This window comes from Anolis carolinensis, unplaced genomic scaffold (genome assembly GCF_035594765.1).
Source record: "Anolis carolinensis isolate JA03-04 unplaced genomic scaffold, rAnoCar3.1.pri scaffold_12, whole genome shotgun sequence".
Taxonomy (NCBI): Eukaryota; Metazoa; Chordata; class Lepidosauria; order Squamata; family Dactyloidae; genus Anolis; species Anolis carolinensis.
In genome coordinates, this window is record NW_026943823.1 from 1258061 (window position 1) to 1284867 (window position 26807).

Below are 26807 nucleotides of genomic sequence, written 5' to 3' on the forward strand. Positions count from 1 at the left end.
TATTATTATTATTATTATTATTATTATTATTATTATTATTAAAATTAGGTACCTTGGCTTATATTTGGGTCGGCTTATACTCAAGTATATATGGGTATATTATATCGTATATATAAGTATAGCACACACACATATCCTTGTTTGAGAATCCCAAACATATATATTATATCATTAAAATACATTATATTATATTATATTATATTATATTATATTATATTATATTATATTATATTATATTATATTATATTATTGGAGTCCCCATGGCGCAGTGGATTAAACCCTTGTGCCAGCAGGACTGCTGACTTGAAGGCTGGATTGCTGTCCTGAAGGTTACCGGTTCGAATCCAGCCTGGGGAGAGCACAGATGAGCTCCCTCTGTCAGCTCCAGCTCCATGTGCGGACATGAGAGAAGCCTCCCACAAGGATGGCAAAAACATCAAAACATCCAGGCAACGTCCCCTGGGCAACGTCCTTGCAGACAGCCAATTCTCTCACACCAGTATCAGCTTGCGGTTTCTCAAGTCGCTCCTGACGCGGGAAAAAAAATTATATTATTATATAATATAAATATATATTATATATTATTTTTTTAAACTATAAATGGATATCTACACCTCCAAGGTCATGTAGCCACAGGCATGACTGCATGGAGCGGCATAAACTTCCCGCCGGAGCGGTACCTATTGATCTACTCACATCTGAATGTTTTCAAACTGCTAGGTTGGCAGAAGCTGGGGCTGACAGAAGGAGCTCACCCCATTCCATGGATTCGAACCGCCCACCCTTCGGTCAGCAAGTTCAGCAGTTTCGCGGTTTAATCTGCTGCGCCACAGGGGACTCCTAATATTCATATACATCCATATATATATATATATATATATATATATATATATATATATAATTTTGTGCTTGTACTTAATAATAAATAATACCAAATAATAAATTTAATATTCTGGTCTTTAGATGGTTTTTAAATTGAATTTGAAATTTTGATTAAATTTACTTAAATTCAAATCAAATTAAATTATTACCTGTAAATGCAAGCTCTAGTAGGTAGAGATCCGTATCTTTTCCTTATTCTATATTATTATGTAGCCTGTGGGTGCATCCACACTGTGGAATTAACGCAGTTTAGTACCGCTTTAGTACCCTGGGATGTGCACTTTTGCAAGGACTTAGATGCAAAAGAAGACCAAGCTCATTGTCCCATGCAAGGCCTTCCCTAAGCATGGATTTCTTAATTGGACTGCCACTCCCAGAAGCCTCGGCTGCCGGGAACAATGGTGGAGAATTCTGGGAGTTGGAGTCCGAAAGACTGGAATGAGCGGAAGACAGGGCCTGCGTGCGCGACGTGACGGCGGCTCCTTTCCAAGGTCACGCCCACCCCGTGACGTAAGAAAACTGCCTCTCGGGAGCCAATCACGCGGCGGCGTGGAAGCCGGGCGGCCAATGAGCAACGAGGAGGCGGGGCTAAGTCTGAGGGGACGTTATTTCTGCCTTTACCGTCGCCGCTGCCGGTTGCTTTCTCGGAGGAGCTTCGTTGCCGGCCTCCCAAGATGTCTCTCTCCAACAAGCTCACGCTGGACAAGGTGGACGTGAAGGGGAAGCGCGTCGTCATGCGGTGCGTGCCCCCGGGGCTCTGGAAACGGTTCTTTACACGCGTGTCACGTGGGAAGGGGAGGACGCGTGTCAGGGATTAGACACGTGTCTATTTTGAAATGGGGGGGCGGGCTCGGGAATCCAGTATTGGACATTGTTTATTATTATTATTATTTTCTCTTATCCCTTACTTGCTAAAGGAAAAGTCACATTATTATTATTATTATTATTATTATTATTGCATTATATTATAATATATAATAATATTAATGCTTATCCCCTACTTTCCTCTCCTGAAGGAGACCTCATCTAATATTAAACATCATTATTATTATCATCATCATTATCATCTTATCCCCTATTTTCCTCTCTTGAAGGAGATCCCATCCAGTATTGAACATTATTATTATTATTGTATTACATTATAATATATAATAATATTGATGCTTATCCCCTACTTTCCTCTCCTGAAGGAGATCTCATCCAGTATTGAACATCATTATTATTATCATTATTATCATCTTATCCCCTATTTTCCTCTCTTGAAGGAGATCCCATCCAGTATTGAACATTATTATTATTATTATTGTTATTGTATTACTTTATAATATATAATAATATTAATGCTTATCCCCTACTTTCCTCTCCTGAAGGAGACCTCATCCAGTATTGAACATCATTATTATTATTATCATCTTATCCCCTATTTTCCTCTCTTGAAGGAGATTCCATCCAGCATTGAACATTATTATTATTATTATTATTATTATTATTGCATTATATTATAATATATAATAATATTAATGCTTATCCCCTACTTTCCTCTCCTGAAGGAGACCTCATCTAATATTAAACATCATTATTATTATCATCATCATTATCATCTTATCCCCTATTTTCCTCTCTTGAAGGAGATCCCATCCAGTATTGAACATTATTATTATTATTTTATAATATTATTAATACCTTATCCCCTACTTGCTTCTCTTAAAGAAGACCCGCTCCAATATTGATCATTGTTATCAATAATAGTAATATAATAATATAATATAATAATATTTATCCCCTACTTGATTCTCTTGAAGAACTCCTCCAATCTTGAACATTATATTATTATTATTATTAATAATAATAATATCCTGCTTTCCTCTCTTGAAGAGACCTGCTCTGACATTGAACATTATTATTATTATTATTATTATCCCCTACTTTCCTCTCTTGAAGGGGACCTCCACCAATCTTGAACATTATATTATTATTATTAATAATAATAATATCCTGCTTTCCTCTCTTGAAGAGACCTGCTCTGACATTGAGCATTATTATTATTATCCCCTACTTTCCTCTCTTGAAGGGCACCTCCGCCAATCTTGAACATTATATTATTAATATAATAATAATAATAATAATAACCTGCTTTCCTCTCTTGAAGAGACCTGCTCTGACATTGAACATTATTATTATTATTATTATTATTATCCCCTACTTTCCTCTCTCGAAGGGGACCTCCGCCAATCTTGAACATTATATTAATAATAATAATAATAATATCCTGCTTTCCTCTCTTGAAGAGACCTGCTCTGACATTGATCATTTTTATTATTATTATTACTATTATCCCTTACTTTTCTCTCTTGAAGGGGACATCGCCAATATTGAACATTATATTATTATTAATAATAATAATACCCTGCTTTCCTCTCTTGAAGAGACTTGCTCTGACATTGAACATCATTATTATTATTATTATTATTATCCCTTACTTTCCTCTCTTGAAGGGGACCTCCGCCAATATTGAACATATTATTATTAATAATAATAATACCCTGCTTTCCTCTCTTGAAGAGACCTGCTCTGACATTGATCATTATTATTAATAATAATAATAATAATAATAATATTCCCTACTTTCTTCTCTTGAAGGGGACTTCTACCAATCTTGAACATTATATTAAAAATAATAATAATATCCTGCTTTCCTCTCTTGAAGATACCTGCTCTGAACATTATTATTATTATCCCCTACTTTCTTCTCTTAAATGAGGCCCAAACCGTTCCACAATCTTGAAGCAATGTAGTCCAAAACCTACAATCCATATTTGTTAGAATTAAACTGATGATTATTAAAACCAGTTAGCTAAAAAATCACATAAAACCGTTAAAACCTTTTGAGTACAATTAAGACACTCTCCATGGTCATGAAGGGGCTTTTGGGAGTTTGTTCTCTGTCAACTTTCCAAATACTTTATTTTATTTTTGGTCTAAAAGGTAGCAGAGGCCAAACAAAGAAGGAGGACCTGGATTTATTTTTATGCAGCCATAGCTAAGATTCCCCTGCTACAGGCTCAAGATATTTGACGCTGATGTAACATTGGGGTAGATGGACCCAAAGAGATGAGTTTGAACTCTTAAGAACGAAGGAATCACACAGATGAGGAGTGAATTAATGCGGGCAGAAATGCTTCCGTGACTCAGGGCACGTATAAGCCATTCATTGCTGGAAGTGGGTTAACGCTCCTGCCTTCGCAGCAGTATGTGAACTAAAAACAAGTTGGAGTTGCAACTCATTTGAAACCACTTTGCTTTAGTGCCCCAAAGACATTCCAAATGCATCAGGGAGAGGGAAGTCAATACCCAACAGCTCTTTTTATTAGAAATGAATTGTTTCCTAGCTAAGCGCATTCGATTTCAAGCCTGGAGATCTCCAATCTGTGCCAGAATTTTCAGGGTTAGAGTCTCTGAATTAGTCTGAAAGTGACCTCTAAGTTGTGACTCTTTTAACAAGGATGTTTGTTGTGAAGAAGGGGAGGATTTGCTCAAACAGGCATAGTTTTGTGCCTTCTATTAGGCCTTCCAGTGCAGGGGAATGGGTTGAATATAAAGGCAGCTTCCCTTTCAGGTCAGCCTTGGAGTGACAGGGAAGATGGTAAATGCCAAGCTATTTCTGCCCTGGCAGAGAAGGAGGAGGGTGAGCGGAGAAAGGAGTGAGGATTTGCAGGCCAAAAAAATTCTACAACTGAAAAGGGAAAGCTGCTTACTCCTGGCCTGATCGGAACTCAATACATCAGGGAAAACTCCAGAAGAAATACCTATTAAAATCACAAAAGGGTTACTTGCCTATTGTCTTTAATCTTCAGACATTTTAAAATTTTAAAAGTGTTTTTTTCCAAGCTTGCTGGTGCTCAGCAAGATCATTTTCCTTTCCTTTGATTTTCAGTTGAAGCCGCGTGGCAAGTTATATACCCCTCAGAAATTGAATAATTTTGGAATATCAAAATCTGGCATATTTTACACTATGTAACACTATGATTTTTTTGTTCCTGGGTTGTAAATGTCATTTCCTAGTTGGTTCTATCATTTTTAAAAAATGGGGAAAAGTTGATTAAACTGCAAAAACTTTGTTTCTGCAGAAGGGACATCCTGCTGTAGCAATAGCCCCTTCTACACTGCAATATAATCTACATTGTCTGCTTTGAACTGGATTATCTGAGTCTACGCCCATATAATCCAGTTCAAAACAGATAATCTGGGTTTGATATGGCAGTGTCGAAGGGGCCTGAGATGGTGTCAGGTGCTACAGTGAGTTGCGTTTGACGCAGTCTAGAGAAGATTTGTGGCATCTTTGAAGTCTGGGGAGTGTCATTCCAAAACCTGTGCATTTCAAAGCCATGTCTTTGAGCTACCACCGGTTTCCTGTTGTAACCGAAACAAAACCTGAAGCCTGAAGGTTAACATTCTCCACCCGCTGTTACACAACGCCACTTCCTCTGCCCTTCAAAGCCTGTCCTTTGGGGACAGAAAGCTGGTTTTGAAGCACTGGCTTCTGGAGCCGCTGCTCCTCCTCTTCCTCCCAGTCTCCCCATCTGCCATGTTTCGGCATGCAAGCCTTTCTGCTGAGTAATTCCTCTCCATTATTGCCATGCAGGAAGGAGAGTGAGCTTGAGTAAGTCATGCTTTGTGCAGAACCAGCAGAGTCAGGCAAATGTCCACAAAGGAGAGGAGCTTGCTGTCTAAGCCAATGCTTAAATCCAAGCTGCTTAATGCAGAGTGGCCATTCTTACGTTTGGACCCATTGGGAGAAGGAAGGAAGTCCTAAAGCTTTGTCAGAACTGTGTTGTTTGTTGTGTGTTTCCGGGCTGACTGCCCATGTTGCGGAAGCATTCTCTCCTGACGTTTCGCCCACACCTATGGCAGGCATCCTCAGAGGTTGTGAGGTATACAACCTTCCATATTCAAGACTTTATTATGGTCCATGACCAGCACAGAGATAGAATCGTAGAGTTGAAAGAGATCTCACAGGCTATCCAGTCCAACCCCTTGCAAGAAGCAGAAAAATCTCATTCAAAGCACCCCCGACAGATGGCCATCCAGCCTCTGCTTAAAAGCCTCCAAAGAAGGAGCCTCCAGCACAGTCCGGGGCAGAGAGTTCCACTGCTGAACAGCCCTCACAGTGAGGAAGTTCTTCCTAATGTTCAGGTGGAATCTCCTTTCCTGTAGTTAAGGAGATGGGCACAACCTGCCATACAACCTGAGGATGCCTGCCAAAGATGTGGGTGAAACATCAGGAGAGAATGCTTCTGGAACATAGCCATACAGCCCAGAAAACTCACAGCAACCCAGTGATTCCAGCCGTGAAAGCCTTCGACAACACTTTGTCAGAACTGTCCAGAATTTGAATGGAATTGATGATGGATATAAAATATCTAAATTGCTCTCCCAGAAGTGTGGTTTATGGCCAGTCAGATCAATAAGTAAATACCCCACTAGCCCATTTGTTAACCTGGACAGTGACTTGCGAAGAGCAATCCAATGAGTTTAAAGACAGAAAGGAAAATAATGTGATCTTCCAGATGTGGGACCATAGCTCTCATCATCCCTCACCATCCGCTTGGTCTGGTTAAGACTGCTGCCAACAAGATCCTGAGGAGCAACACGTTCTCCATTCTTAGTTCCAAGTCTGGAGAGTGCTTTGGTCCTGGATCTCCCATATACAAGCCCATTGCCTTTTCCAAGGCAAAACCTTGGTGTTATTTTACAGGTGCCCCTGAAATCCTTATGTGCTTCTTTCCCTTTTTGCAATGCACTTTGGGGAGAAGGGGACAAGAGTTCACAACAGAGAGAGTGCAAATAGACCCTGTGCTTTGTCAACATTGAGTTAGAAACTCATCTTGGCCTGCTTCCTAGGCTCTGATCTTTCTTTTAGAACTTTTTCTTACCTATTCTCTCCCTTTTCTTTTTGAATCCCCATAATGGTATGGTCAAGTTCGAAATATAATTATTATTCTTAACGAGTCATGTTGCTTTCTTTGCTTTTCACATTGTAATGAAGTCTGCATGCCTTTACCTGCCCAGGTATAAATGTGGGAGCGAAATGATGGGCTGTACTGCTTCCTGCTGTCGGGTTTCATTGGTCTCTGACAGGGTGGTGGAGAGACGGGGCATTCTTTGCATATGCATTAATAGTATTTCCTTTTGTTTCTTAGGGTTGATTTCAATGTCCCAATGAAGGACAACAAAATAACCAACAACCAAAGGTACGAGGCCTTTCTGGGCTTTTAAGCAGGAGCTTAGTGAGACGCAGTGATTTTTTTGTATTAGCTTATAGCTCTGTGGAAGATTGCTGTTTACATACATGAGGTTTCAGGAATGATATGTATAGACAAGACTCATAAGACAGTATGGATCAGTTGGCTCTGATGCTTCCTGCCGCTACTTTGACGCTACAGTAAATATGTGCGCAGCTTCCAATTGATCTGAAGAAGGTGAAGCGCTAGATGAGAATCGAATGCACTCAGAAGGTTGCAACTCTGTGGCCACCATCATTTGAAAATTTTGGTAGGCCTTGGACAGAAGTGATGTTGTGGGTTGCTAGAAAGACAAACAGACCCAATAATGTTTGTGGCATCAACATATGGGTTATGGAAACGATCCTGAATTAGCTTGAACTGCTTTTCTAACTTTGACACCTGAGCAAGGCTTTGCATTTCACCCTCTGCTTTGATTTTAGAATCAAGGCAGCTGTCCCGACCATCAAGCACTGCTTGGACCATGGAGCCAAGTCCGTGGTCCTCATGAGCCACTTGGGGCGGCCGGATGGGGTCCCGATGCCCGACAAGTATTCTCTGCAACCGGTGGCTGCAGAACTCAAAACCCTGCTCGGCAGGTATGGCCTCGCGTTGGATTTCTTGAGTTTTCTTATATGGCCTCGTGTTGGATTTCTTGGGTTTTCTTAATAGACATTTCCTTATTAAAATGCCCGGGCTCACATTGTGTTTCTTGGGCTGCCCCCTCAGGGATGTCTTGTTCCTGAAAGACTGCGTGGGTGCAGAGGTGGAGGCTGCTTGTGCCAACCCTGCCGCCGGCTCCGTCATCCTCCTGGAAAACCTCCGGTTCCACGTAGAAGAGGAAGGCAAGGGGAAGGATGCCTCAGGGAACAAGGTGTGTGTCCAGGCCTTCCGGTCAGCCCTTGAGTTGTGGTGCAGCAGCTCAAAAAGCCAATGTGATCCTAGGTTTCATCAATAATAATAATAATAACTTTATTTTTATACCCCGCCCCATCTCCCCGAAGGGACTCAGGGCGGCTTACATGGGGCCTTGCCCGATACAACAATATAATAACAAAAAAACAATAACACAATTATCCCAACAATAAAAACATCAGCATCAATAAAACAGTCATTAAGATCAACATGCAGCATAAAATGTTAAATACAGGAGACTAATTCATAGATCTAGGCCAAAATGCAGAATATTCCGAAATGGGGAGAGGTAGTTTCACAGCTAAAATGGACAATAAAGTGCAATGTAATAATGGCAACACATCAACAATGGAGCTATTTTAGAATGAGCAGTATTATTATTATTATTATTATTATTATTATTATTATTATTATTATTATTCTATGACCCCTATGAATTTCCCCCTGAGGTTTCTTCACCAGTCCCTTTCTCTGGAATATAACCCGGGATTCCTTGATTGTTTCCCATCTAAGCACTAAACAAGGGTTGGCCCTGCTTAGCTCCCAAGATCAGACGGCATCGGGTGCCTTGAGGATGTTGAGGCCACCTCTGACATTTCCTTGAAGGTCATCTCTGGTGCTTGGTCCCAGTCGGTTTCTTTTCTTAGCTGCTCTGACCCCATTACGCCTCCGACTTGGCTCCTTTTTGGAGCACCCAGAGGGTGGGAGCCTGACATACAGTAACTGTGCCCTTTTGCAGCGTGATACACAACACCGCGTGGCACTCCACAAACATGTGCAAGCAAACGCCTGGAGGCCGAGGGCTTGCATTCCCGCCCCCCACACACACCTATATCCTAGCCTTCTGCACTTTATCACTGCCCCATGTTATTAGTATTCCTAATATTTTGCACAACTATAATTTTATTCCTCTCCCCTACGTTTTTATGCAATGTTGTGTTTTTATAGTTTTGATGTATTGATTTGTTGTGATTATATTGCATTTTGTATTGTTATTTTATTGTATATTATTGGGCCTGGTCCCCATGTAAGCCGCCACAAGTCCCCTTGGGGAGATGGTGCGGGATATAAGAATAAAGCTGTTGTTGTTGTTGTTACTATTATTATTATTTAAATCACCCAATGGAGAAATCTGAAACTGTTTTTATACCTCAAGAACACGTTGTTTAAATTTTTATTCTACTTAAGCTGTTGTTTTATCATTGGACTGTTGTATGCTGTATGTTGAATGTTTACCATGTGTAAACCACACGGAGTCCCCATGGGAGATAGAGCGGTATAGAAATAAAGTTTTGTTTGTGTTTATTATTATTATTATCACACTGGCGGAGTGACTTGTGCTAGGCTTTGCATACTTGCTCACATTAACCTCTCAGCTTGTTTCCTCTCCCATTATAAGCATATGTGCTAATGTTGTTTACTTTGCGCAGATATTACTTCTTAAATACCATAGACATTGATGGGTTTATATCATTTTTGTGATGTGCACCAAATAGTTAGCATATTTACAGATGCTTCCCCTCCTTCCGGTTATCGTTAGTTGTTGTTGTCGAGGCACTTAAACTAATTGCCTAAAGCTGGTCAACTCTGGAGACTTAGAAGCCATTGAGAGTATTAGTATATAAGCCAGTGGTAATAGAGAAGGCAAATACCTTCTGGATGAAGCCAGTCTAGCTGTTGGGACTTACTTCTGGGTGAAGTGAATCCAGCCACTGAGGGGTCTTTAGCATTATTATTATTATTATTATTATTATTATTATTATTATTAGCGACATTTATATCCCGCCCTTCTCACCCCGAAAGGGACTCAGGGCAGTTTACAAGTTATATCTACATACAATAAATTATATTATTAGCATAGAATATAAGCATTATATACTCCTCTATTGTACTATACCACTATATTGCAATACTATTAGTAATAATACATGTAATATATAATATACAATTATAAGTGTATTATTATATTTTTTTACATTATAATATCAATATTATATGTATATACAATATATTATATAGCATTGCCAAAGAGAATTATCCAATTGCTCATAGTGCCCCTAAATAATGTAAATGCAATAATTTTTTTTTAAATCTCTCTTTCTGTCTGCAGATTAAGGCTGATCCTGCCAAGGTGGAGGCCTTCAGAGCCTCCCTTTCTAAACTGGGCGATGTTTATGTCAACGATGCTTTTGGGACAGCACATAGGGCCCACAGGTGCGTAGCCTTTGTTTTCATATCATCCATGTTGGTTTAACTCTTTTCCCTTGTGGGAAGCTTAATGTCCTTTGGTTTTAGAGATGCCGATTCTGACCTAGGCCTTGTCCAAATCAGGATTGTCTTGGGAATCTATAACAACAACAATAGCATAACAATAATATGTTAAATCAGAGAAACAGGAACTTTGAGAAGTCTTTGTGACTTCTGTCCGGAAGCAGTGTCTCTAGTGTTAACAGTTGCAGCTCAACCTTTGTATAGCTTTGGATTTGAAGAGTAGAGTGATAAATCCTTATGGAGCCAAAAGAACAGGTTCAGTTGTTGTTGTTGTTCGGCACAGTGAATGACTGGGAATGTGTTTATCTTCCCCCAATGAAACAGCTCCATGGTTGGGGTCAATCTGCCTCAAAAGGCTGCCGGCTTCCTGATGAAGAAAGAGCTGGACTATTTTGCCAAGGCTTTGGAGCACCCCGAGCGCCCCTTCCTGGCCATCCTTGGCGGGTAAGAGACAAAGTCCCGTTTTCCTCTTCAGATGTATATGGATAACTCAGTGGTTGGCTGCAAAAGTGTCCTCGGGGTGTGCAAATACTTTTTTTTTCTCCCAAGGATCGTCGGTATGTTTGCTATATCTGTCAAAATAGTGTGTGTCTGACCTTTCCATCTGAGTTCAGGCTGTAAAGAAATAATAATCCCTGCTCAGCACTTCCTTTAGTGTAAATTGAAACTGCCGGTCATTACACAGCTGGGGCGGGGAAACATTACTGCAGCCGTTGACATGGAGTCATTACGACTCTTCAGTTCTGCAGACAAAACTGGGCCTATTTCTGACTTAAATACAATTCTATTGTTTACAGTTAGCTTTATGCAATATATTCTATGATTGGTCAAATCTACACTTTGTGGTTCCATTGGGCAAAGGCCAAACCGAGCCTTGGAATGTACCTGAGAAGACCAGGGCCTTCCCATGAAATCGCAAGACTTGAGCAGACGCATATTATTCCGGTTTAAGGGAAATCGTGCACTATCCATTCACTTCAATGCATGATACTGCAATATAGTATTTTCTTCTTGCTTATAAGGGTTTATAAGAGAAAGTGACAACAGTCTGGCTTGGTTTTGTAACTTTATTCCTTATATCTGAAACTGCCAAATGTCTTTGTAAGCAGATAATCAAGTGGAAGTAAATGTCACTTTTTTCTTTTTTAATGATAGAATGAGAAAAAAAAGGAGAAGGTGGGGGAGAAAAAAAATATATTTTTAAAAAAGTATTTGCCTTCCAATTCATTCCTTTCAGGCATGTTTCATATCCATCTTATATAGTTCCCGCCTTCTGTCTTTTATTTTTATAAGTATCATTATCTTACTGACTTCTCATATTGATTCTATAATTAATGGTGTTTGTTGTTTCTCTAGGAAGTCCTTGACTTGAAGTAAATGTCACTTTCTATTTCTTCGTGGCTCTCTTTGTAAATAGTTCCGAGGGTTATTGTGGTTCTGTTTCCTTTTCGTCAGGGCAAAGGTTCAAGATAAGATTCAGCTGATCAATAACATGCTGGACAAAGTCAATGAGATGATCATCGGCGGCGGAATGGCCTTCACCTTCCTGAAAGTGATCAACAAAATGGAGGTATGTTCACGACTTGTGGCACTCGTCCTTATTTGGTGTGAAGGGCACTGCAGGCAATGTGGTTTGTTGTGGAAACAAGGATTGGGAATAAAGCTCCAGTGGAGACCCTTTTCCTTCTGGTAATAATATGTTTGGAGTTTATCCCGTTGGTTCATATATGCTTGATACGCATTAGATCGTGGCTAGGCTGCTGATACCTTTAGTAGAGCATAGCAATGTACGTCCTGCCTTTTTTTTTCTTCCTCCAGATCGGCAATTCTTTGTTTGACGAGGAAGGGTCCAAAATAGTCAAGGACCTGATGGCGAAGGCGGAGAAGAACGGGGTGCGGATCAACCTCCCCGTGGACTTCATCACGGCCGACAAGTTTGATGAGAAGGCGCAGAGCGGGCAGGCCACCGTGGCCTCCGGGATCCCGGCCGGATGGATGGTGGGTCCCGAGAGAGGCTCCGAGGGCCCCTTTCTCTGGGGAAGCAGCCAAACCCCAATAACTCCTCTTTCTTTCCTCTTTTTTAGGGATTGGATTGCGGCCCTGAGAGCGTCAAGAACTTCGTGGCGGCCGTGGGCCGAGCCAAGCAGATTGTGTGGAACGGCCCGGTGGGCGTCTTCGAGTGGGAGAAGTTTGCGCACGGCACCAAGGCCGTGATGGACAAAGTGGTGGAGGTCACGGGCAAAGGCTGCATCACCATCATCGGTAGGGACGGACGGGGTGGCCTTGCACGGCGCTAGAAGGGAGGGCTCTGGAGTCTTGCAGTTGGAGGAGGCACAGAGGCCAGTGTCGGGATCCAGTTTCTGCTGTTTGGGGGAAACAGATGCTGGTGGGAAGCAGAACTGGCATCTGGATCACTTGAACTATTTCTCGTGGGAAAACTTTGATAAGGGATTTTGGAAGAAGGGCTAGTCTGAGCTACATTGACATGCGCGTGGGGGTGGTGGCAGTCGATAGAAAACAGGAATTTTCTCTTGCAAACTTCACTCGCGATGTTACATTGGCCACTTCCGAACTTCACCAACAGTGCAATCCACTCACAAGTCAATACCTTGGGAATTTATTACCTAGGTTTCTGGAGTGGGGAAAGGCGGGATATAAATTTCTTAAATCAATGAATCATCCTGCTCCATCTTAGGTTCAGGGATTGGCACTTTAGCAGTGTCGAAAGGGCCCACCAATTCTCTTTGGCCACCTTGGCCTTTTCCTTCCCACATTGGTAGCCTTCAAAAAAGACTTGAAAACATGGCTCTTCCGTTGTGCCTTCGGAGAGTAACTATGTTATATTTCTTTTCCGTTGCTCCCTCTACTATCTATCCTCTAGACTACACCACTTCCTTATGAGCCTGTTCGCTATGGTTTTTATTCTTATGTCTTTCTCACCCCGAGTTTTAACTTAATGTTCATGTGGTCCGCCCTTGTTTTCATTGTTTCCTTGATTTGTATTGTAATGGATATTATTATTTATTGTATTGTTCACTGTGTTGTGATGTGTTGTTCTTTTATATGCTGTTTATATTGTATTGTTCTGGGCATGGCCCCATGTAAGCCGCCCCGAGTCCCCGTTGGGGAGATGGTGGCGGGGTATAAATATATTATTATTATTATTATTATTATTATTATTATTATTATTATTATTATTATTATTACTGCTGCAGTGTGGAAACCTACACAATAAATCTCAGTTCCAAGGAACGAACTTGTGAGTGGGCTGCATTGCTGGTGAGGTTCTGCAGTGCCTGACAGTATTAACGTATTTCAGTTCCTCATCCCAAATCCTCTAAAATGCATTTTGTCCTGTCCTTTGCTGAGCAGGTGGCGGGGACACGGCGACCTGCTGCGCCAAGTGGGACACGGAGGACAAAGTCAGCCACGTCAGCACCGGCGGAGGGGCCAGCCTGGAGCTCCTGGAAGGTAACTAGCCGCCCCTCTCCCCTTCTCTCCCGTGGCCTTTGCATGGAGTCCAGTTGTAAGGATGATGAGAAGAGGGCCTTCTTGGCTGTGGCCCCCTGACTCTGGAGCTCCCTCCCCAGGGAGATTAGGTTAGCACCTTCCTTGGCCTCCTTTCGAAAAGAATAACCAGCCCCAAATGGGATTAACAATCTATCCTGCACTTTATTATGGTTCTGATATGCTGCCATATGTTTAGGCACTTTAGTCATTACTCTAGGAGCCTCCGGTGGCCTAGGGGATAAAAGCCTTGTGACTTGCAGGTTGGGTTGCTGACCTGAAGGCTGCCAGGTTCGAATCCCACCCGGGGAGAGTGCGGATGAGCTCCCTCTATCAGCTCCAGCTCCATGCGGGGACATGAGAGAAGCCTCCCACAAAGATGGTAAAAACATCAAAAACATCCAGGCAATGTCCCCTGGGCAATGTCCTTGCAGACGGCCAATTCTCTCACTCCAGAAGCAACTCCGGTTGCTCCTGACACGAAAAAAAAAGTCATTACTCTATCCTGTGCTGCTGCATTTAGTCCACCCACCTATGAAAATAGCAGGACCTGTGTCTGGTTGCTGGTTGATGTCTTTACTGTTATAATACTGCTGTTTTGTTCTCTTTTTATACTGTGAATTGCATTTTTATGTAATTTTATTTTAACAGTGTTGTTGGGCTTCGCCCCATGTGAGCCGCCCCAAGTCCCCTAGGGGAGATGGTGGCGGGATATAAAAATAAAGTTATTATTATTATTATTATTATTATTATTATTATTATTATTATTATTATTATTATTTTATTATGATACAGCAAACAAGATAGATATGCTAGATTTCGTATCACAAAATCACAAATCGAACACTTCCCAAGTGTCTAGGACTGTGTGATGTATTTTCAGATGATGCGTGCAGGTCCCAGTCGGGTGGCCTTTTGCAGTTGGCAGATCGTAATTTTGTCAATGTCTATTGTTTCTAAATGCCGGCTGAGATCTTTTGGCACGGCACCCAGTGTGCCCATCACCACCGGGACCACTTGCACTGGTTTCTGCCAGAGTCTTTGCAGTTCAATCTTGAGGTCCTGATAGCGGCTGAGTTTTTCCTGTTGTTTTTCGTCAATGCAACTGTCACCTGGGATGGCAACATCAATGGTCCAAACCTTTTTCTTTTCCACAACTGTGATGTCTGGTGTGTTGTGTTCCAGAACTTTGTCAGTCTGGATTCGGAAGTCCCACAGTATCTTTGCGTGCTCATTTTCCAAGACTTTTGCAGGTTTGTGATCCCACCAGTTCTTTGCTGCTGGGAGGTGGTACTTGAGGCATAAGTTCCAATGAATCATTTGGGCCACAGAGTTGTGTCTCTGTTTATAGTCAGTCTGTGAGATTTTCTTACAGCAGCTGAGGATCAATGGTTTCGTCGGTTATTATTATTATTATTATTATTATTATTATTATTATTATTATTATTATTATTATTACTATGACAATGATAGAAAACCTTTCATGAATAGCCCAGTGATCTGCTTAACCCACGTGCCTTCTCACCTTCCTGCAGGTAAAGTCCTGCCTGGAGTGGACGCCCTGAGCAACGTCTAACCGAGCAAGACGCGGCTGCAGGTAGACCTTCCTCCCTTCCTCCCTCGCTCTCTCTCTCTTCCCGTTCACCTTCAAGCAGCCGCTGCAGCGCTTTCCTCCCTTTAGGAGCTGCCGGTTGTCACAAAATGCAAACCTGGAGGCCGAGGGAACGGCAAAGATGGCTCTGATTTGCTCACGGTTCACCCCCCAGAACTACCGTCGTGTCCAATCTTCCCTGTGATTCCAGAGTGTATATATTGATATTCTCTGCCACCGGTTCCTCCCAAACCGGCTCCGCTGCATTCGGTGTTGTTAGTCGCTGCTCTTTGTCGATCACACGGTTCGCACACAGCACCCCGAGGGGGGAAGCGGCAGGTTTCATGGTGCCGACGCCAACGTTAGCTTCAAAATAAATGTTTAAAATTCGAACCACTTGAGCTGTGCTTCTCTTCTTCTTCCATGAGGAATGTCTCTCTATGTGGCTGAAAGGGGATGGACTAGATGACACTCGGGGGTCCCCTTCCATATTACACTAGGTAGCACTATGATTTTTGGGTTGCTGTGAGTTTTCCGGGCTGTCTGGCCATGTTCTAACAGCATTCTCTCCTGACGTTTTGCCCACATTTATGGCAGGCATCCTCAGAGGTTGCGAGCTCTGTTGGAAACTGGACAGATTGGGTTTATATATGTATCTGTGGGATAATGTCCAGGGTGGGCGAGTGTGACTGATGCAATTAATCACCTTGATTATTTGTTATTTATTATATAAATGTTGCTAATACGACATTTATATCCCGCCCTTCTCATCCCGAAGGAGACTCAGGGCAGCTTACAAGTTATTATCATATCATTAGCATAGCACAATAATAAGCATTATATATTACTGTATTGTACTATACCACTATATTGCAATGTTATTAGTAATATTACATGTAATATAAATATATAATTATAATAGTGTATTATTATTATTATATTGTATTACATTATAATATTATTATCAGTATTATATGTATATACAATATATCATTATTAGCACAGCACAATATATGCATTATATATTACTGTATTGTACTATACCACTATATTGCAATGTTATTAGTAATATTACATGTAATATAAATATACAATTATAATAGTGTATTATTATTATTGTATTACATTATAATATTATCAGTATTATATGTATATACAATATATCATATTATTAGCACAGCACAATAATAAGCATTATATATTACTATATTGTACTATACCACTATATTGCAATATTGTTAGTAATATTACATGTAATATAAATATATAATTATAATAGTTTATTATTATATTGTATTACATTATAATATTATCAATATCATATGTATATACAATATATTATTAGTATAGCATCATATGAATATTATATATTGTTATATTGACACAGGAGACATGGTTTATATTAGTATTAGTATTAATTGATTTAATATTTAATTAAATTAATATTTAATATTGATTTAATATTAATTTAAATTAGTATTGATTAGTATTCAATTGCCTTGCAGCTTCAGAGGCTGGCTGCTTCCTGCCTGGGGGAATCCTGTGTTGGGAGGCGTGAGCTGGCCGTGATTGTTTCATGCCTGGAATTCCCCTGTTTTCAGAGTGTTGTTCTTTATTTAGTGTCAAAGGATTCCCCCAGGATTCACACACAGTTCTTGCTCAACTTTATTTTTTATATATATAAGCAATTCAATGGCAAACAAATGGCTCCGGATACAGAAAGGGGCGAAATATGCAAGTTACGGCAACGCTTCGGGCTTTGGTTCATCTCCGCGGAGGGTGTTTGGGTGGCATCTCTTCACTGCACATTGTGTCGTTTGGCTTGTGCCGGATCCCAGTCCCCAAACAAAGAGGGCGAACATGGTTCCTTTGCACAGCAGGAAAGGACGGAGAGCGGGGCCCGGTCGGGCGGAGGGACTGGCTGGGCGGCCGGAGAACGGGCTCTGGCTGGACGATGCTGCCGCGCAGGGAGAGCAGAGGGTTTGGTTTCAGCTGCGAAAGGATCCGCAAGGGCTGTGGGAAGAGGGTCCGCCGCAGGTCCAGGCGCCTTCACCAGGACGGAGGCCGTGGCCACAAAGGGGCTCAAGGGGCCAAGGAACCTGCGTGCGCAAGGGACGGGAATGACTTTGGGGGCAACCAGCACGGGCCTGGGCAAACTCCGGCCCTCCCGCCAGGTGTTTCGGACTCCCGACTCCTGCAATTCCTCACAACCTCGGACCTTTTCATTTTCCCCCTCAGCTGCTTAAGCGACTGAGGAGGCCACTTTACCCAGCAACGGCCAAAACCGCGACTCTCAGGGCCACTTCACCCAGCAACAACCAAAACCCAGTGACTCACAGGGCCACTTCACCCAGCAATGGCCAGCCATTCACTTCACCTAGCAACAGCTAAAACCAGTGACTCACAGGGCCACTTCACCTAGCGGCAACAGCCAGTTCTTCACCTAGTAACAGGCAAACCAACAACTTAGAGGGCCACTTCACCCAGCAACAACCAAAACCCAGTGACTAACAGCCACTTCACCCAGCAATGGCCAGTCTGTTCAGCAGCAGGCAAACCAGTGAGTCACAGAAAGACACTTCACTTAGAAACTGACAGTCCTTCACCTGGCATCAGCCAAACCAGTCACTTTCGAGGGCCACTTCACCCAGGAACGGCCAGTCCTTCACTTATTATTATTATTATTATTATTATTATTATTATTATTATTATTATTATTATTATTATAAGTATGACACAGCAAACAAGATAGATATGCTGGATTTCATATCACAAAATCACAAGTCGAACACTTCCCAAGTGTCTAGGACTGTGTGATGTATTATTATTATTATTATTATTATTATTATTATTATTATTATTTATGACACAGCAAACAAGATAGACATGCTGGATTTCATATCACAAAATCACAAGTCGAACACTTCCCAAGTGTTTAGGACTGTGTGATGTATTTATTATTATTATTATTATTATTATTATTATTATTATTATTTATGACACAGCAAACAAGATAGACATGCTGGATTTCTTATCACAAAATCACAAGTCGAACACTTCCCAAGTGTCTAGGACTGTGTGATGTATTTTTGGATGATGCGTGCAGATCCCAGTAGGGTGGCCTTTTGCAGTTGGCAGATCGTAATTTTGTCAGTCTATTGCTTCCAAATGCCGGCTGAGATTATTATTATTATTATTTTTATTATTATTATTACTACCCCACTTTATCTCTCCCAATGGGGACTCAAAGTGGCTAGCCACATCCAAACCAGTGACTCACAGAGGGCCACTTCACCCTCGGGCCCCCCCCCCCCTGCTCACCTTCCCAGCGGAGGGGGTCCGAGGAGGGGGCCGCGGAAGAAGGACATCATCCAGGCGAAGCTGCCGAGGCCGAACGGCAGGGCCACGGCTGGGGGTCCGAAGGCAGGTGCCGCTGGGGAGACGGGCAGGGCCCTCCAGGCCGGGCTGGGGGAGACCTCGTCCAGGTAGAGGCCCCCCACCAGCCCCGCCTTCTCCTGCTTCCGCCACTTGGCCCGCCGGTTCTGGAACCAAACCTTCCCGAAACAGAGAGAGAGGAGGTTCAGTAGTCACAACAACCACCGCCTGCGGAAAACACAGCCTCTTCTCTCCTGATTCCACAGAGTTCGATTCTCTATCACACTCAAGGTAAGGACTGCACAATTAAACAGGAGCAACACTTTCAAACCAAGAACAGTATTTTCCAAATTTTGTTCCATACTGTAACTTCTAGATTTGCCTTCGGGTCGACTCGCCATAATTGGAAGCACCTTAAAGGCACCCAACAGCCCTTGCTGGCTTGTACGAAAGCCCTTCAATTGACTAAACCCATTTATATATCCTCTACAAAGATGACCAAAGATACAAAAGATAATCCGAAATAGGAGCAATTTCTTACCTGAACTCGGGCTTCTGTGAGGTCCAGACGCATGGCCAGTTCCTCCCTGAAATCAGACATCCAAATAGGTTTCCAATGCTGGAAATTTTGAAGGTGTTGTTGATTATGATTATTTATTCTATGCACATGGGACTTTTCTGGCTGCAAAAGGACACATCTCTGCCGCTAAAGAGCCTCTGATCTAAAATTGGACATATTGCTAGCTGCTACATTTGCTAAAACGGATACGAGGAGAAGCAACACGTGTTGGAAACATAAAGGGGAAGAAGGGACTGCATTTACTGTAAAAAAGACAGAATTCTAGGACACGGTGCCAAAACACATTGCAATAATTTTCCGATCCAAGGTAGAATTGCAGTCTGCATTATTGCTACTGGGGATGTCAAATAAACAGAAAATCACAAAATGACAAAATGACAGCACAGGCATTATATGCACAACTTTGAGAAAAGGTAGGCCTCCTGAACACAAGAAGAATGGGTTGGGAAAGTTTTTTAAAACAGCAGAAATAGACAAATTAGCCATGAGGAAAAAAAACATAACCAAGATAAGGTGGATTATATGGCGGTGTAAACTCATATAATCCAGTTCGGAGCAGATAATGTGGATTATATGATGGTGTAAACTCATATATACATCACAGAGTCCTAGACACTTGGGAAGTGTTCGACTTGTGATTGTGTGATACGAAATCCAGCATATCTATCTTGTTTGCTGTGTCATAATAAAATAATAATAATAATAATAATACATCACAGAGTCCTAGACACTTGGGAAGTGTTCGACTTGTGATTGTGTGATACGAAATCCAGCATATCTATCTTGTTTGCTGTGTCATAATAAAATAATAATAATAATAATAATACATCACAGAGTCCTAGACACTTGGGAAGTGTTCGACTTGTGATTGTGTGATACGAAATCCAGCATATCTATCTTGTTTGCTGTGTCATAATAAAATAATAATAATAATAATAATAATAATAATAATAATAATAATAATAATAATAATAATACATCACACAGTCCTAGACACTTGGGAAGTGTTCGACTTGTGATTTTGTGATACGAAATCCAGCATATCTATCTTGTTTGCTGTGTCATACAATAATAATAATAATAATAATAATAATAATAATACATCACACAGTCCTAGACACTGGGGAAGTGTTCGACTTGTGATTTTGTGATACGAAATCCAGCATATCTATCTTGTTTGCTGTGTCATACAATAATAATAATAATAATAATAATACTTTATTTATATCCTGCCACCATCTCCCTGCAGGGACTCAGTGTGGCTCACATGGAGCAAAGCCCGATCAGCATAGTTTACAAAAACAACAGCATAAATACATTACACAATATCCAAAAGATGGAACACAATATGGTAATAGAACAAGAGTGATACAGACCCATATACAGTAGAGTCTCACTTATCCAACACTCGCTTATCCAATGTTCTGGATTATCCAACGCATTTTTGTAGTCAATGTTTCCAATACATCGTGATATTTTGGTGCTAAATTCGTAAATACAGTAATTGCTACTCAGCATTACTGCATATTGAACTACTGTTGCTATCAAATTTGTTGTTAAACATGATGTTTTGGTGCTTCATTTGTAAAATCATAACCTAATTTGATGTTTAATAGGCTTTTCCTTAATCCCTCTTATTATCCAACATATTCATTTATCCAACGTTCTGCTGGCCCGTTTATGTTGGATAAGTGAGACTCTACTGTAATCCCATTCAAAGCAGATCATGTAGAATATATGGTGGTGTAGATTCATATAATCCTATTCAAAGCAGATAATATGGATCATATAACCCAGATCAAAGACGGGGAGCTCACCTGGCGAAGACGTCCGGATAGTGGGTGGTGCGGAAGGCGCTCTCCAAGTCCTGCAGCTGGGAGTCGCTGAAGGCGGTGCGGGAGCGGCGCTGGGGCCTCTTCCTCTTGGCCGGGCCTTTGCGGGCGGCGCTCTCGCCCCGGGCTTCCTCCTCTCCCCCTTTCTCTGCTTTGGGCTCCTTCACGCACAAGGGCGCTTTGGGGAGCCATAGGGAGCGCATCCCGCCTTGAAGGGAGAAGAGAAAAGCCCTGGCCGGTCGGAGAAGCAATGCCGCTTGGGACCTCCCCAAACTACAACTCCCAAACCTCTATGGCAGCCATGGGCAAACTTTGGCGAGAGCAGAAATCTTGGGGAAGTCGGGTTCAGCACCTTGGACAGCTACTTTGAAATTTAGAGCCAAACTCAAAGTGGAATACAGTAGAGTCTCACTTATCCAACATAAACGGGCCGGTAGAATGTTGGATAAGTGAATATGTTGTTTAATAAGGAGAGATTAAGAAAAAAACCTATTAAACATCAAAATAGGTTATGATTATACAAATTAAGCACCAAAACATAATGTTATACAACAAATTTGACAGAAAAAGTAGTTCATTATACATTAATCCTATGTAGTAATTACTGTATTTACGAATTTAGCATCAAAATATCATGATATATTGAAAACATTGACTACAAAAATGCGTTGGATAATCCAGAACGTTGGATAAGTGAGTGTTGGATAAGTGAGACTCTACTGTACATCCATCACAAGCAATCACTGTTGAAAACTGGAAATTCTGTTTCAATTGTCTGTATTTCCTTGCTTTACAAGAGATAAAACTGCACTGGCAATTGGAGAGACAAGGCAGAGATTCCTATACTCTGAATTCTTATGCTATAAATCAGCCTTAAATGGAATACAGTAGAGTCTCACCTATCCAACATAAACAGGCCGGCAGAACGTTGGATAAGTGAATATGTTGGATAATAAGGAGAGATTAAGGAAAAGCCTATTAAACATCAAATTAGGTTATGATTATACAAATTAAGCACCAAAACATCAGGTTATACAACAAATTTGACAGAAAAAGTAGTTCAATGCGCAGTAATGCTATATAGTAATTACTGTATTTACAAATTTAGCACCAAAATATCACGATGTATTGAAAACATTGACTACAAAAATGCGTTGGATAAGCGAATGTTGGATAAGTGAGACTCTACTGTATTTAACTAAAGTATCCATGACAGATGATGAAAGTTTATTATACTTTCATAAACTTTTTTCCCCTTCCCATGTTTTTAATGACAGAACCAATTAGGAAATAATAATGACACTTATTCCGGTGACATAGTGTGATGCATTTTAAGTTTTGTCACACTCAGCACAAAGGAACAGGGAACACAATCCATAGTGCACCGTTATACACAACCCTAGCGCCTTGGACATTGTTTCCAGCAACTTCTGGAAACAATGACAAATTCTCCCAAACCCAGCATCAATTTGGAAGCAGAATCAAGCAGAAGTGATGGGATTGAAATGATTCTTGGAAAAACCATGCTATTAAAAGAAAGCCAATGCCATAAGGGGAAAATGATGGGTGAAGAGCCACGGAGTCTGATTTATGGGGCCTGCGCATCCCTTGCCTTAAGTTATCATCTTTCTTTCCTTCATCATCTTTCCTGGTTCGCAAAATCCTTGGGGAGCCTTGAGAGGAGAAGAGAAGTGCTTACCGAGGCAGAGGCTGTCCATGAAGCTCTCCTTCCTTCCTTCCTTCCTTCCTTTCTTCTTTCCTTCCTTCCTTCCTTCCTTCCTTCCTTCCTTCCTTCCTTCCTTCCTTCCTTCCTTCCTTCCTTCCTTCCTTCCTTTCTTCTTTCCTTCCTTCCTTCCTTCCACCCAAGGCAGGGTTTTATGGCAGCAGGGGGGCCTTGCTCTTGCTTTGGAGGGCGGGCAGAAGGAGGGAAGGCGGTGCCTCTCGACAGGGAACAAAGTACGGCACGGCTACTCTCCGGGCATCCAAATGAGAAGGCACAGCCATGGGATGGAACAAGCCTGGTGTTTGCCCAGCCTTGGCTCTCCCAGGAAAAGAGACACCATGACAGCAGCCCTGGAGATGGCCACGGCTGCAAGGCCACTAAACAAGGCATACATTTTGCACAGCAAAAACACTCTCAAGTCCATCATTGAAATGGTAGAAACACAATATAAATATTACCCCTTCAAATCCACCTTAATTGCCTTGGCTCAATGCTATGGAATTATGCGGGGTGTAGTTTGACAAGGGTGGCAGAAGCTGGGGCTAACAGTGGGTGCTCACTCCGTTCTCCGGATTCGAACCTGCGACCTTTCAGTGCGCAAGTTCAGCAGCTCAGCGCTTTGACACACTGCACCACCGGGGGGCCCAGCTTCAGCCAACCTAGCAGTTCGAAAACATGCCAATGTGAGTAGATCAATAGGTACCGCTCCGGCGGGAAGGTAACAGTGCTCCATGCAACCATGCAAATGACCACATGACCTTGGAGGTGTCTAAGGACAACGCCAGCTCTTCGGCTTAGAAATGGAGATGAGCACCAACAGCCAGAGTCGGACTCGGATAGGCTTAACCTGTACTCAGCAGCCGTGATTTTTGGGAAACAAGAACAAAAATATTGGAAAAGAGCCAATACGGATTGAGGTAAACACGCAAACGTCTTTGGAATGGAGACCGCACGATTGTGAAGCAAAGCAGAAGTCTTGCCAGACAGCTTGAATTACAAGTTTGGCTTGTAAGAAATACATTCAAGGGATGATCCGTGAATGGAAAGGAATATATTGCATTTGGAAAGCGTCCCCTCACAGCAAGAGGCTTTTGACTTTCACACGCCATTAAACCAAATAATGCCGGTTTTCGGGTTTCACTGGAGCCGATCCAGAGAGTGGCCCATCTCCAGACTGATTGCAAGCCGGAAAACAAAGGAGAAACGAGAGCACGTTGCAAAGAAGGACGATGTGCAATAATGGCCAAAAGGACAATAATAACAGAGGAAGAGGCAGATCTCGGGCTCTTTGCAATTAAAGAAGCTCGAAAAGTGGCCAAATGCATTTCAAGTAAAGCCCAGGAAGTCAAGTGTTGCTGGGACTTGTTATAAAATTATGCGGCCATCACTGAGTAACTTGCTCCACGCCTTCTGTTGTCCTTGACTTTGGAGCTGGGAAGTCTTAGAATTGATAAGACAACGGCACATAAAACTAGAAATGACCTCCAAAAAGGATTTTACTTTCTGGAAATGATAATAATAATAATTGTCTTTTTCAACAGAATAATGTGCCAGTTTTTTGTAGCAATGGTTTTCCTTGAAAGTGAAAAACAAAGAAGCTGCTTTGTGCCAGAGCAACTCGAGAGTGCATTTAGAAGAGAGAGAAAAGTTCTGTAACCATACATGTTCCCCATTTTTATATAATTTATAAAGAAAGATTAAAGCCATGATGAATATTGGCATCGAATTGTTGCCAATTTTGTACGCCGCCCTGAGTCCCTTCGGGTGAGAAGGGCGGGATAAAAATATTGGAAATAAATAAATAAATAATAATAATAAAACTTTATTTATATACCGCCCTATCTCCCGGATGGGACTCAGGGCGGTTTACAGTCATAAAAGCAAACACAAACATTACATAACAACATAATACACATTATTAAAAAAGTAAAACAATACAATTATAACAATAAATCACACTTACATGACCAGATCAAATGATCCCAGAAAGTATCTGGGAAGCCACGAGAATTCAGTGGTTTGAGTTTAGGAATGGAATGGGAGATAGGGCAGAATACAAATAAATTATTATTATTATTATCATCATCATCATCATGTTCAGTTTCCAAGGAAGACAAAGGCAAATCCCCTTCGGAACAGATCCCGCCAAGAAAACTTCACAACAGGTTGACTTTTGGGTCACAATATAGTTCAGAGATGTATAGTGTATATGTTCGGAAATGTATAGTCAATATAGTTCAGAACTATAACTAGGATGAATGTCGGGGATGTTAACGGGACACTTGAGAGCAGTTTTCATCTCAAGAAACTCTGGGGCGCAAGGCTCCCTGAAGACAGGACTCTGCGCTGCATTGCAGAGTTGGGTTGCTGTCCAAAGTGCTGAAACTGTTCTATTATGTTTGTACAGTAGAGTCTCACTTATCCAACATAAACGGGCCGGCAGAACGTTGGATAAGCGAATATGTTGAATAATAAGAAGGGATTAAGGAAAAGCCTATTACACATCAAATGAGGTTATGATTTTACAAATTAAGCACCAAAACATCATGTTATACAACAAATTTGACAGAAAAGGTAGTTCAATACGCAGTAATGCTATGTAGTAATTACTGTATTTACAAATTTAGCACCAAAATATCATGATGTATTGAAAACATTGATTACAAAAATGCGTTGGATAATCCAGAATGTTGGATAAGCTAGTGTTGGATAAGTGAGACTCTACTGTATTTGTTGTTGTATTGAGGCACTGAATGTTTGCCTTTTCAGCTTGTTGGAATCTGCCGAGTTCCTTTTGGAAGACAGGGCAGAATATAAATAAAATTGTATTATTATTATTATTATTATTATTATATATTAATATGGAGCCCCCAGTGGCGTAGTGGATTAAAGTCTTGTGACTTGAAGCTTGGGTTGCTGATCTGAAAGCTGCCCGGTTCGAATCCCACCCGGGGAGAGCACGGATGAGCTCCCTCTGTCAGCTCCAGCTCCATGCGGGGACATGAGAGAAGCCTCCCACAAGGATGGTAAAAACATCAAAACATCCAGGCGTCCCCTGGGCAACGTCCTTGCAGACAGCCAATTCTCTCACTCCAGAAGCAACTCCAGTTGCTCCTGACACACACAAAAATTATACTCATCTCCTTCAATGTAAATATGCTTATGTATCCTTTTAATAATAAGAGTAAAATAATAAGGATGATAAAAACATCAAAACATCCAGGCATCCCCTGCGCAACGTCCTTGCAGACGGCCAATTCTCTCACTCCAGAAGCAACTCCAGTTGCTCCTGACACAAAAAAAAATTATACTCATCTCCTTCAATGTAAATATGCTTATGTATCCTTTTAATAATAATAGAGTAAAATAATAAGGATGATAAAAACATCAATACATCCAGGCATCCCCTGGGCAACATCCTTGCAGACAGCCAATTCTCTCACACCAGAAGCGACTTGCAGTTTCTCAAGTCACTCCTGACATGAAAAAAATTATTAATAATAATAATAACAATTTTTAAAAATAACACCATTGTTTAGATTTGTAGGAAACCTCTGGAAAGGACAACACACAACTGGCTTTAAAAGGGAGGGAGGGGGAAAATCAACCTGAGAAGCAATCTAAACAAATTTTAAATCATTTCACGAATGGCTTCCTTTGTTTGAGGAGGAGGAGGGCAAAGAACTCGGGCACTTTCTCCTGATAGCGCTCTTATTAGAGGGGAATTAGCAGTCAATCAGCCGTGAAAACGATGCGCCATTATCCGTTTGGAGAGCCATCAAAGCGACAACGCGGCTACTGTACATCTTGACACCCGTCCACATCAATAATTATCAAACTTGGTTCTCGG

General features: G+C 41.5%; 2 protein-coding genes across 4 annotated transcripts; one reads left to right on the plus strand and one right to left on the minus strand.

Annotated features, from left to right (window-relative positions):
- The first annotated feature begins 1464 nt into the window (after window positions 1–1464).
- LOC100553337 (phosphoglycerate kinase) lies at window positions 1465–17195 on the plus strand. 3 transcript variants are annotated; one of them, XM_062963839.1, is made up of 12 exons: window positions 1465–1621; window positions 7083–7133; window positions 7607–7762; window positions 7893–8037; window positions 10189–10292; window positions 10674–10793; window positions 11805–11919; window positions 12168–12347; window positions 12434–12611; window positions 13722–13820; window positions 15392–15453; window positions 16953–17195. In XM_062963839.1, exons 1-11 carry the CDS (start codon window positions 1557–1559, stop codon window positions 15430–15432), a joined length of 1254 nt encoding a protein of 417 aa, XP_062819909.1. In that variant the 5' UTR covers window positions 1465–1556; the 3' UTR covers window positions 15433–15453; window positions 16953–17195. The 3 variants fall into 3 exon arrangements, with proteins under 3 accessions (XP_062819909.1, XP_008118583.1, XP_003227256.1); XM_008120376.2 differs by lacking the exon at window positions 16953–17195 and adding an exon at window positions 15538–15840; XM_003227208.3 differs by lacking the exon at window positions 16953–17195 and having other exon boundaries at window positions 15392–15840.
- LOC103280656 (homeobox protein ARX) lies at window positions 17097–25162 on the minus strand. The gene is made up of 5 exons (XM_062963841.1): window positions 22934–25162; window positions 21220–21442; window positions 19364–19409; window positions 18769–19001; window positions 17097–17546 (listed from the first exon to the last, which is right to left on the minus strand). The coding sequence occupies exons 1-5, from the start codon at window positions 22950–22952 to the stop codon at window positions 17246–17248; spliced, it is 822 nt and encodes a 273-aa protein (XP_062819911.1). The 5' UTR covers window positions 22953–25162; the 3' UTR covers window positions 17097–17245.
- Between the last annotated feature and the right edge of the window lie 1645 nt (window positions 25163–26807).

Bases quoted from the DNA above. Each gene is read 5' to 3' on its own strand.
- LOC100553337 (XM_062963839.1), top strand. From the start codon at position 1,557: ATGTCTCTCTCCAACAAGCTCACGCTGGACAAGGTGGACGTGAAGGGG. The intron at 7,763-7,892 runs GTATGGCCTCGC...CTGCCCCCTCAG, and splicing joins CTCAAAACCCTGCTCGGCAG to GGATGTCTTGTTCCTGAAAG. The intron at 11,920-12,167 runs GTATGTTCACGA...TTCTTCCTCCAG, and splicing joins AAGTGATCAACAAAATGGAG to ATCGGCAATTCTTTGTTTGA.
- LOC103280656 (XM_062963841.1), bottom strand. The intron at 19,410-21,219 runs GTGAGCTCCCCG...GTCTGATTTCAG, and splicing joins TATCCGGACGTCTTCGCCAG to GGAGGAACTGGCCATGCGTC. The intron at 19,002-19,363 runs GTAAGAAATTGC...TGTTTCGGGAAG, and splicing joins TCACAGAAGCCCGAGTTCAG to GTTTGGTTCCAGAACCGGCG.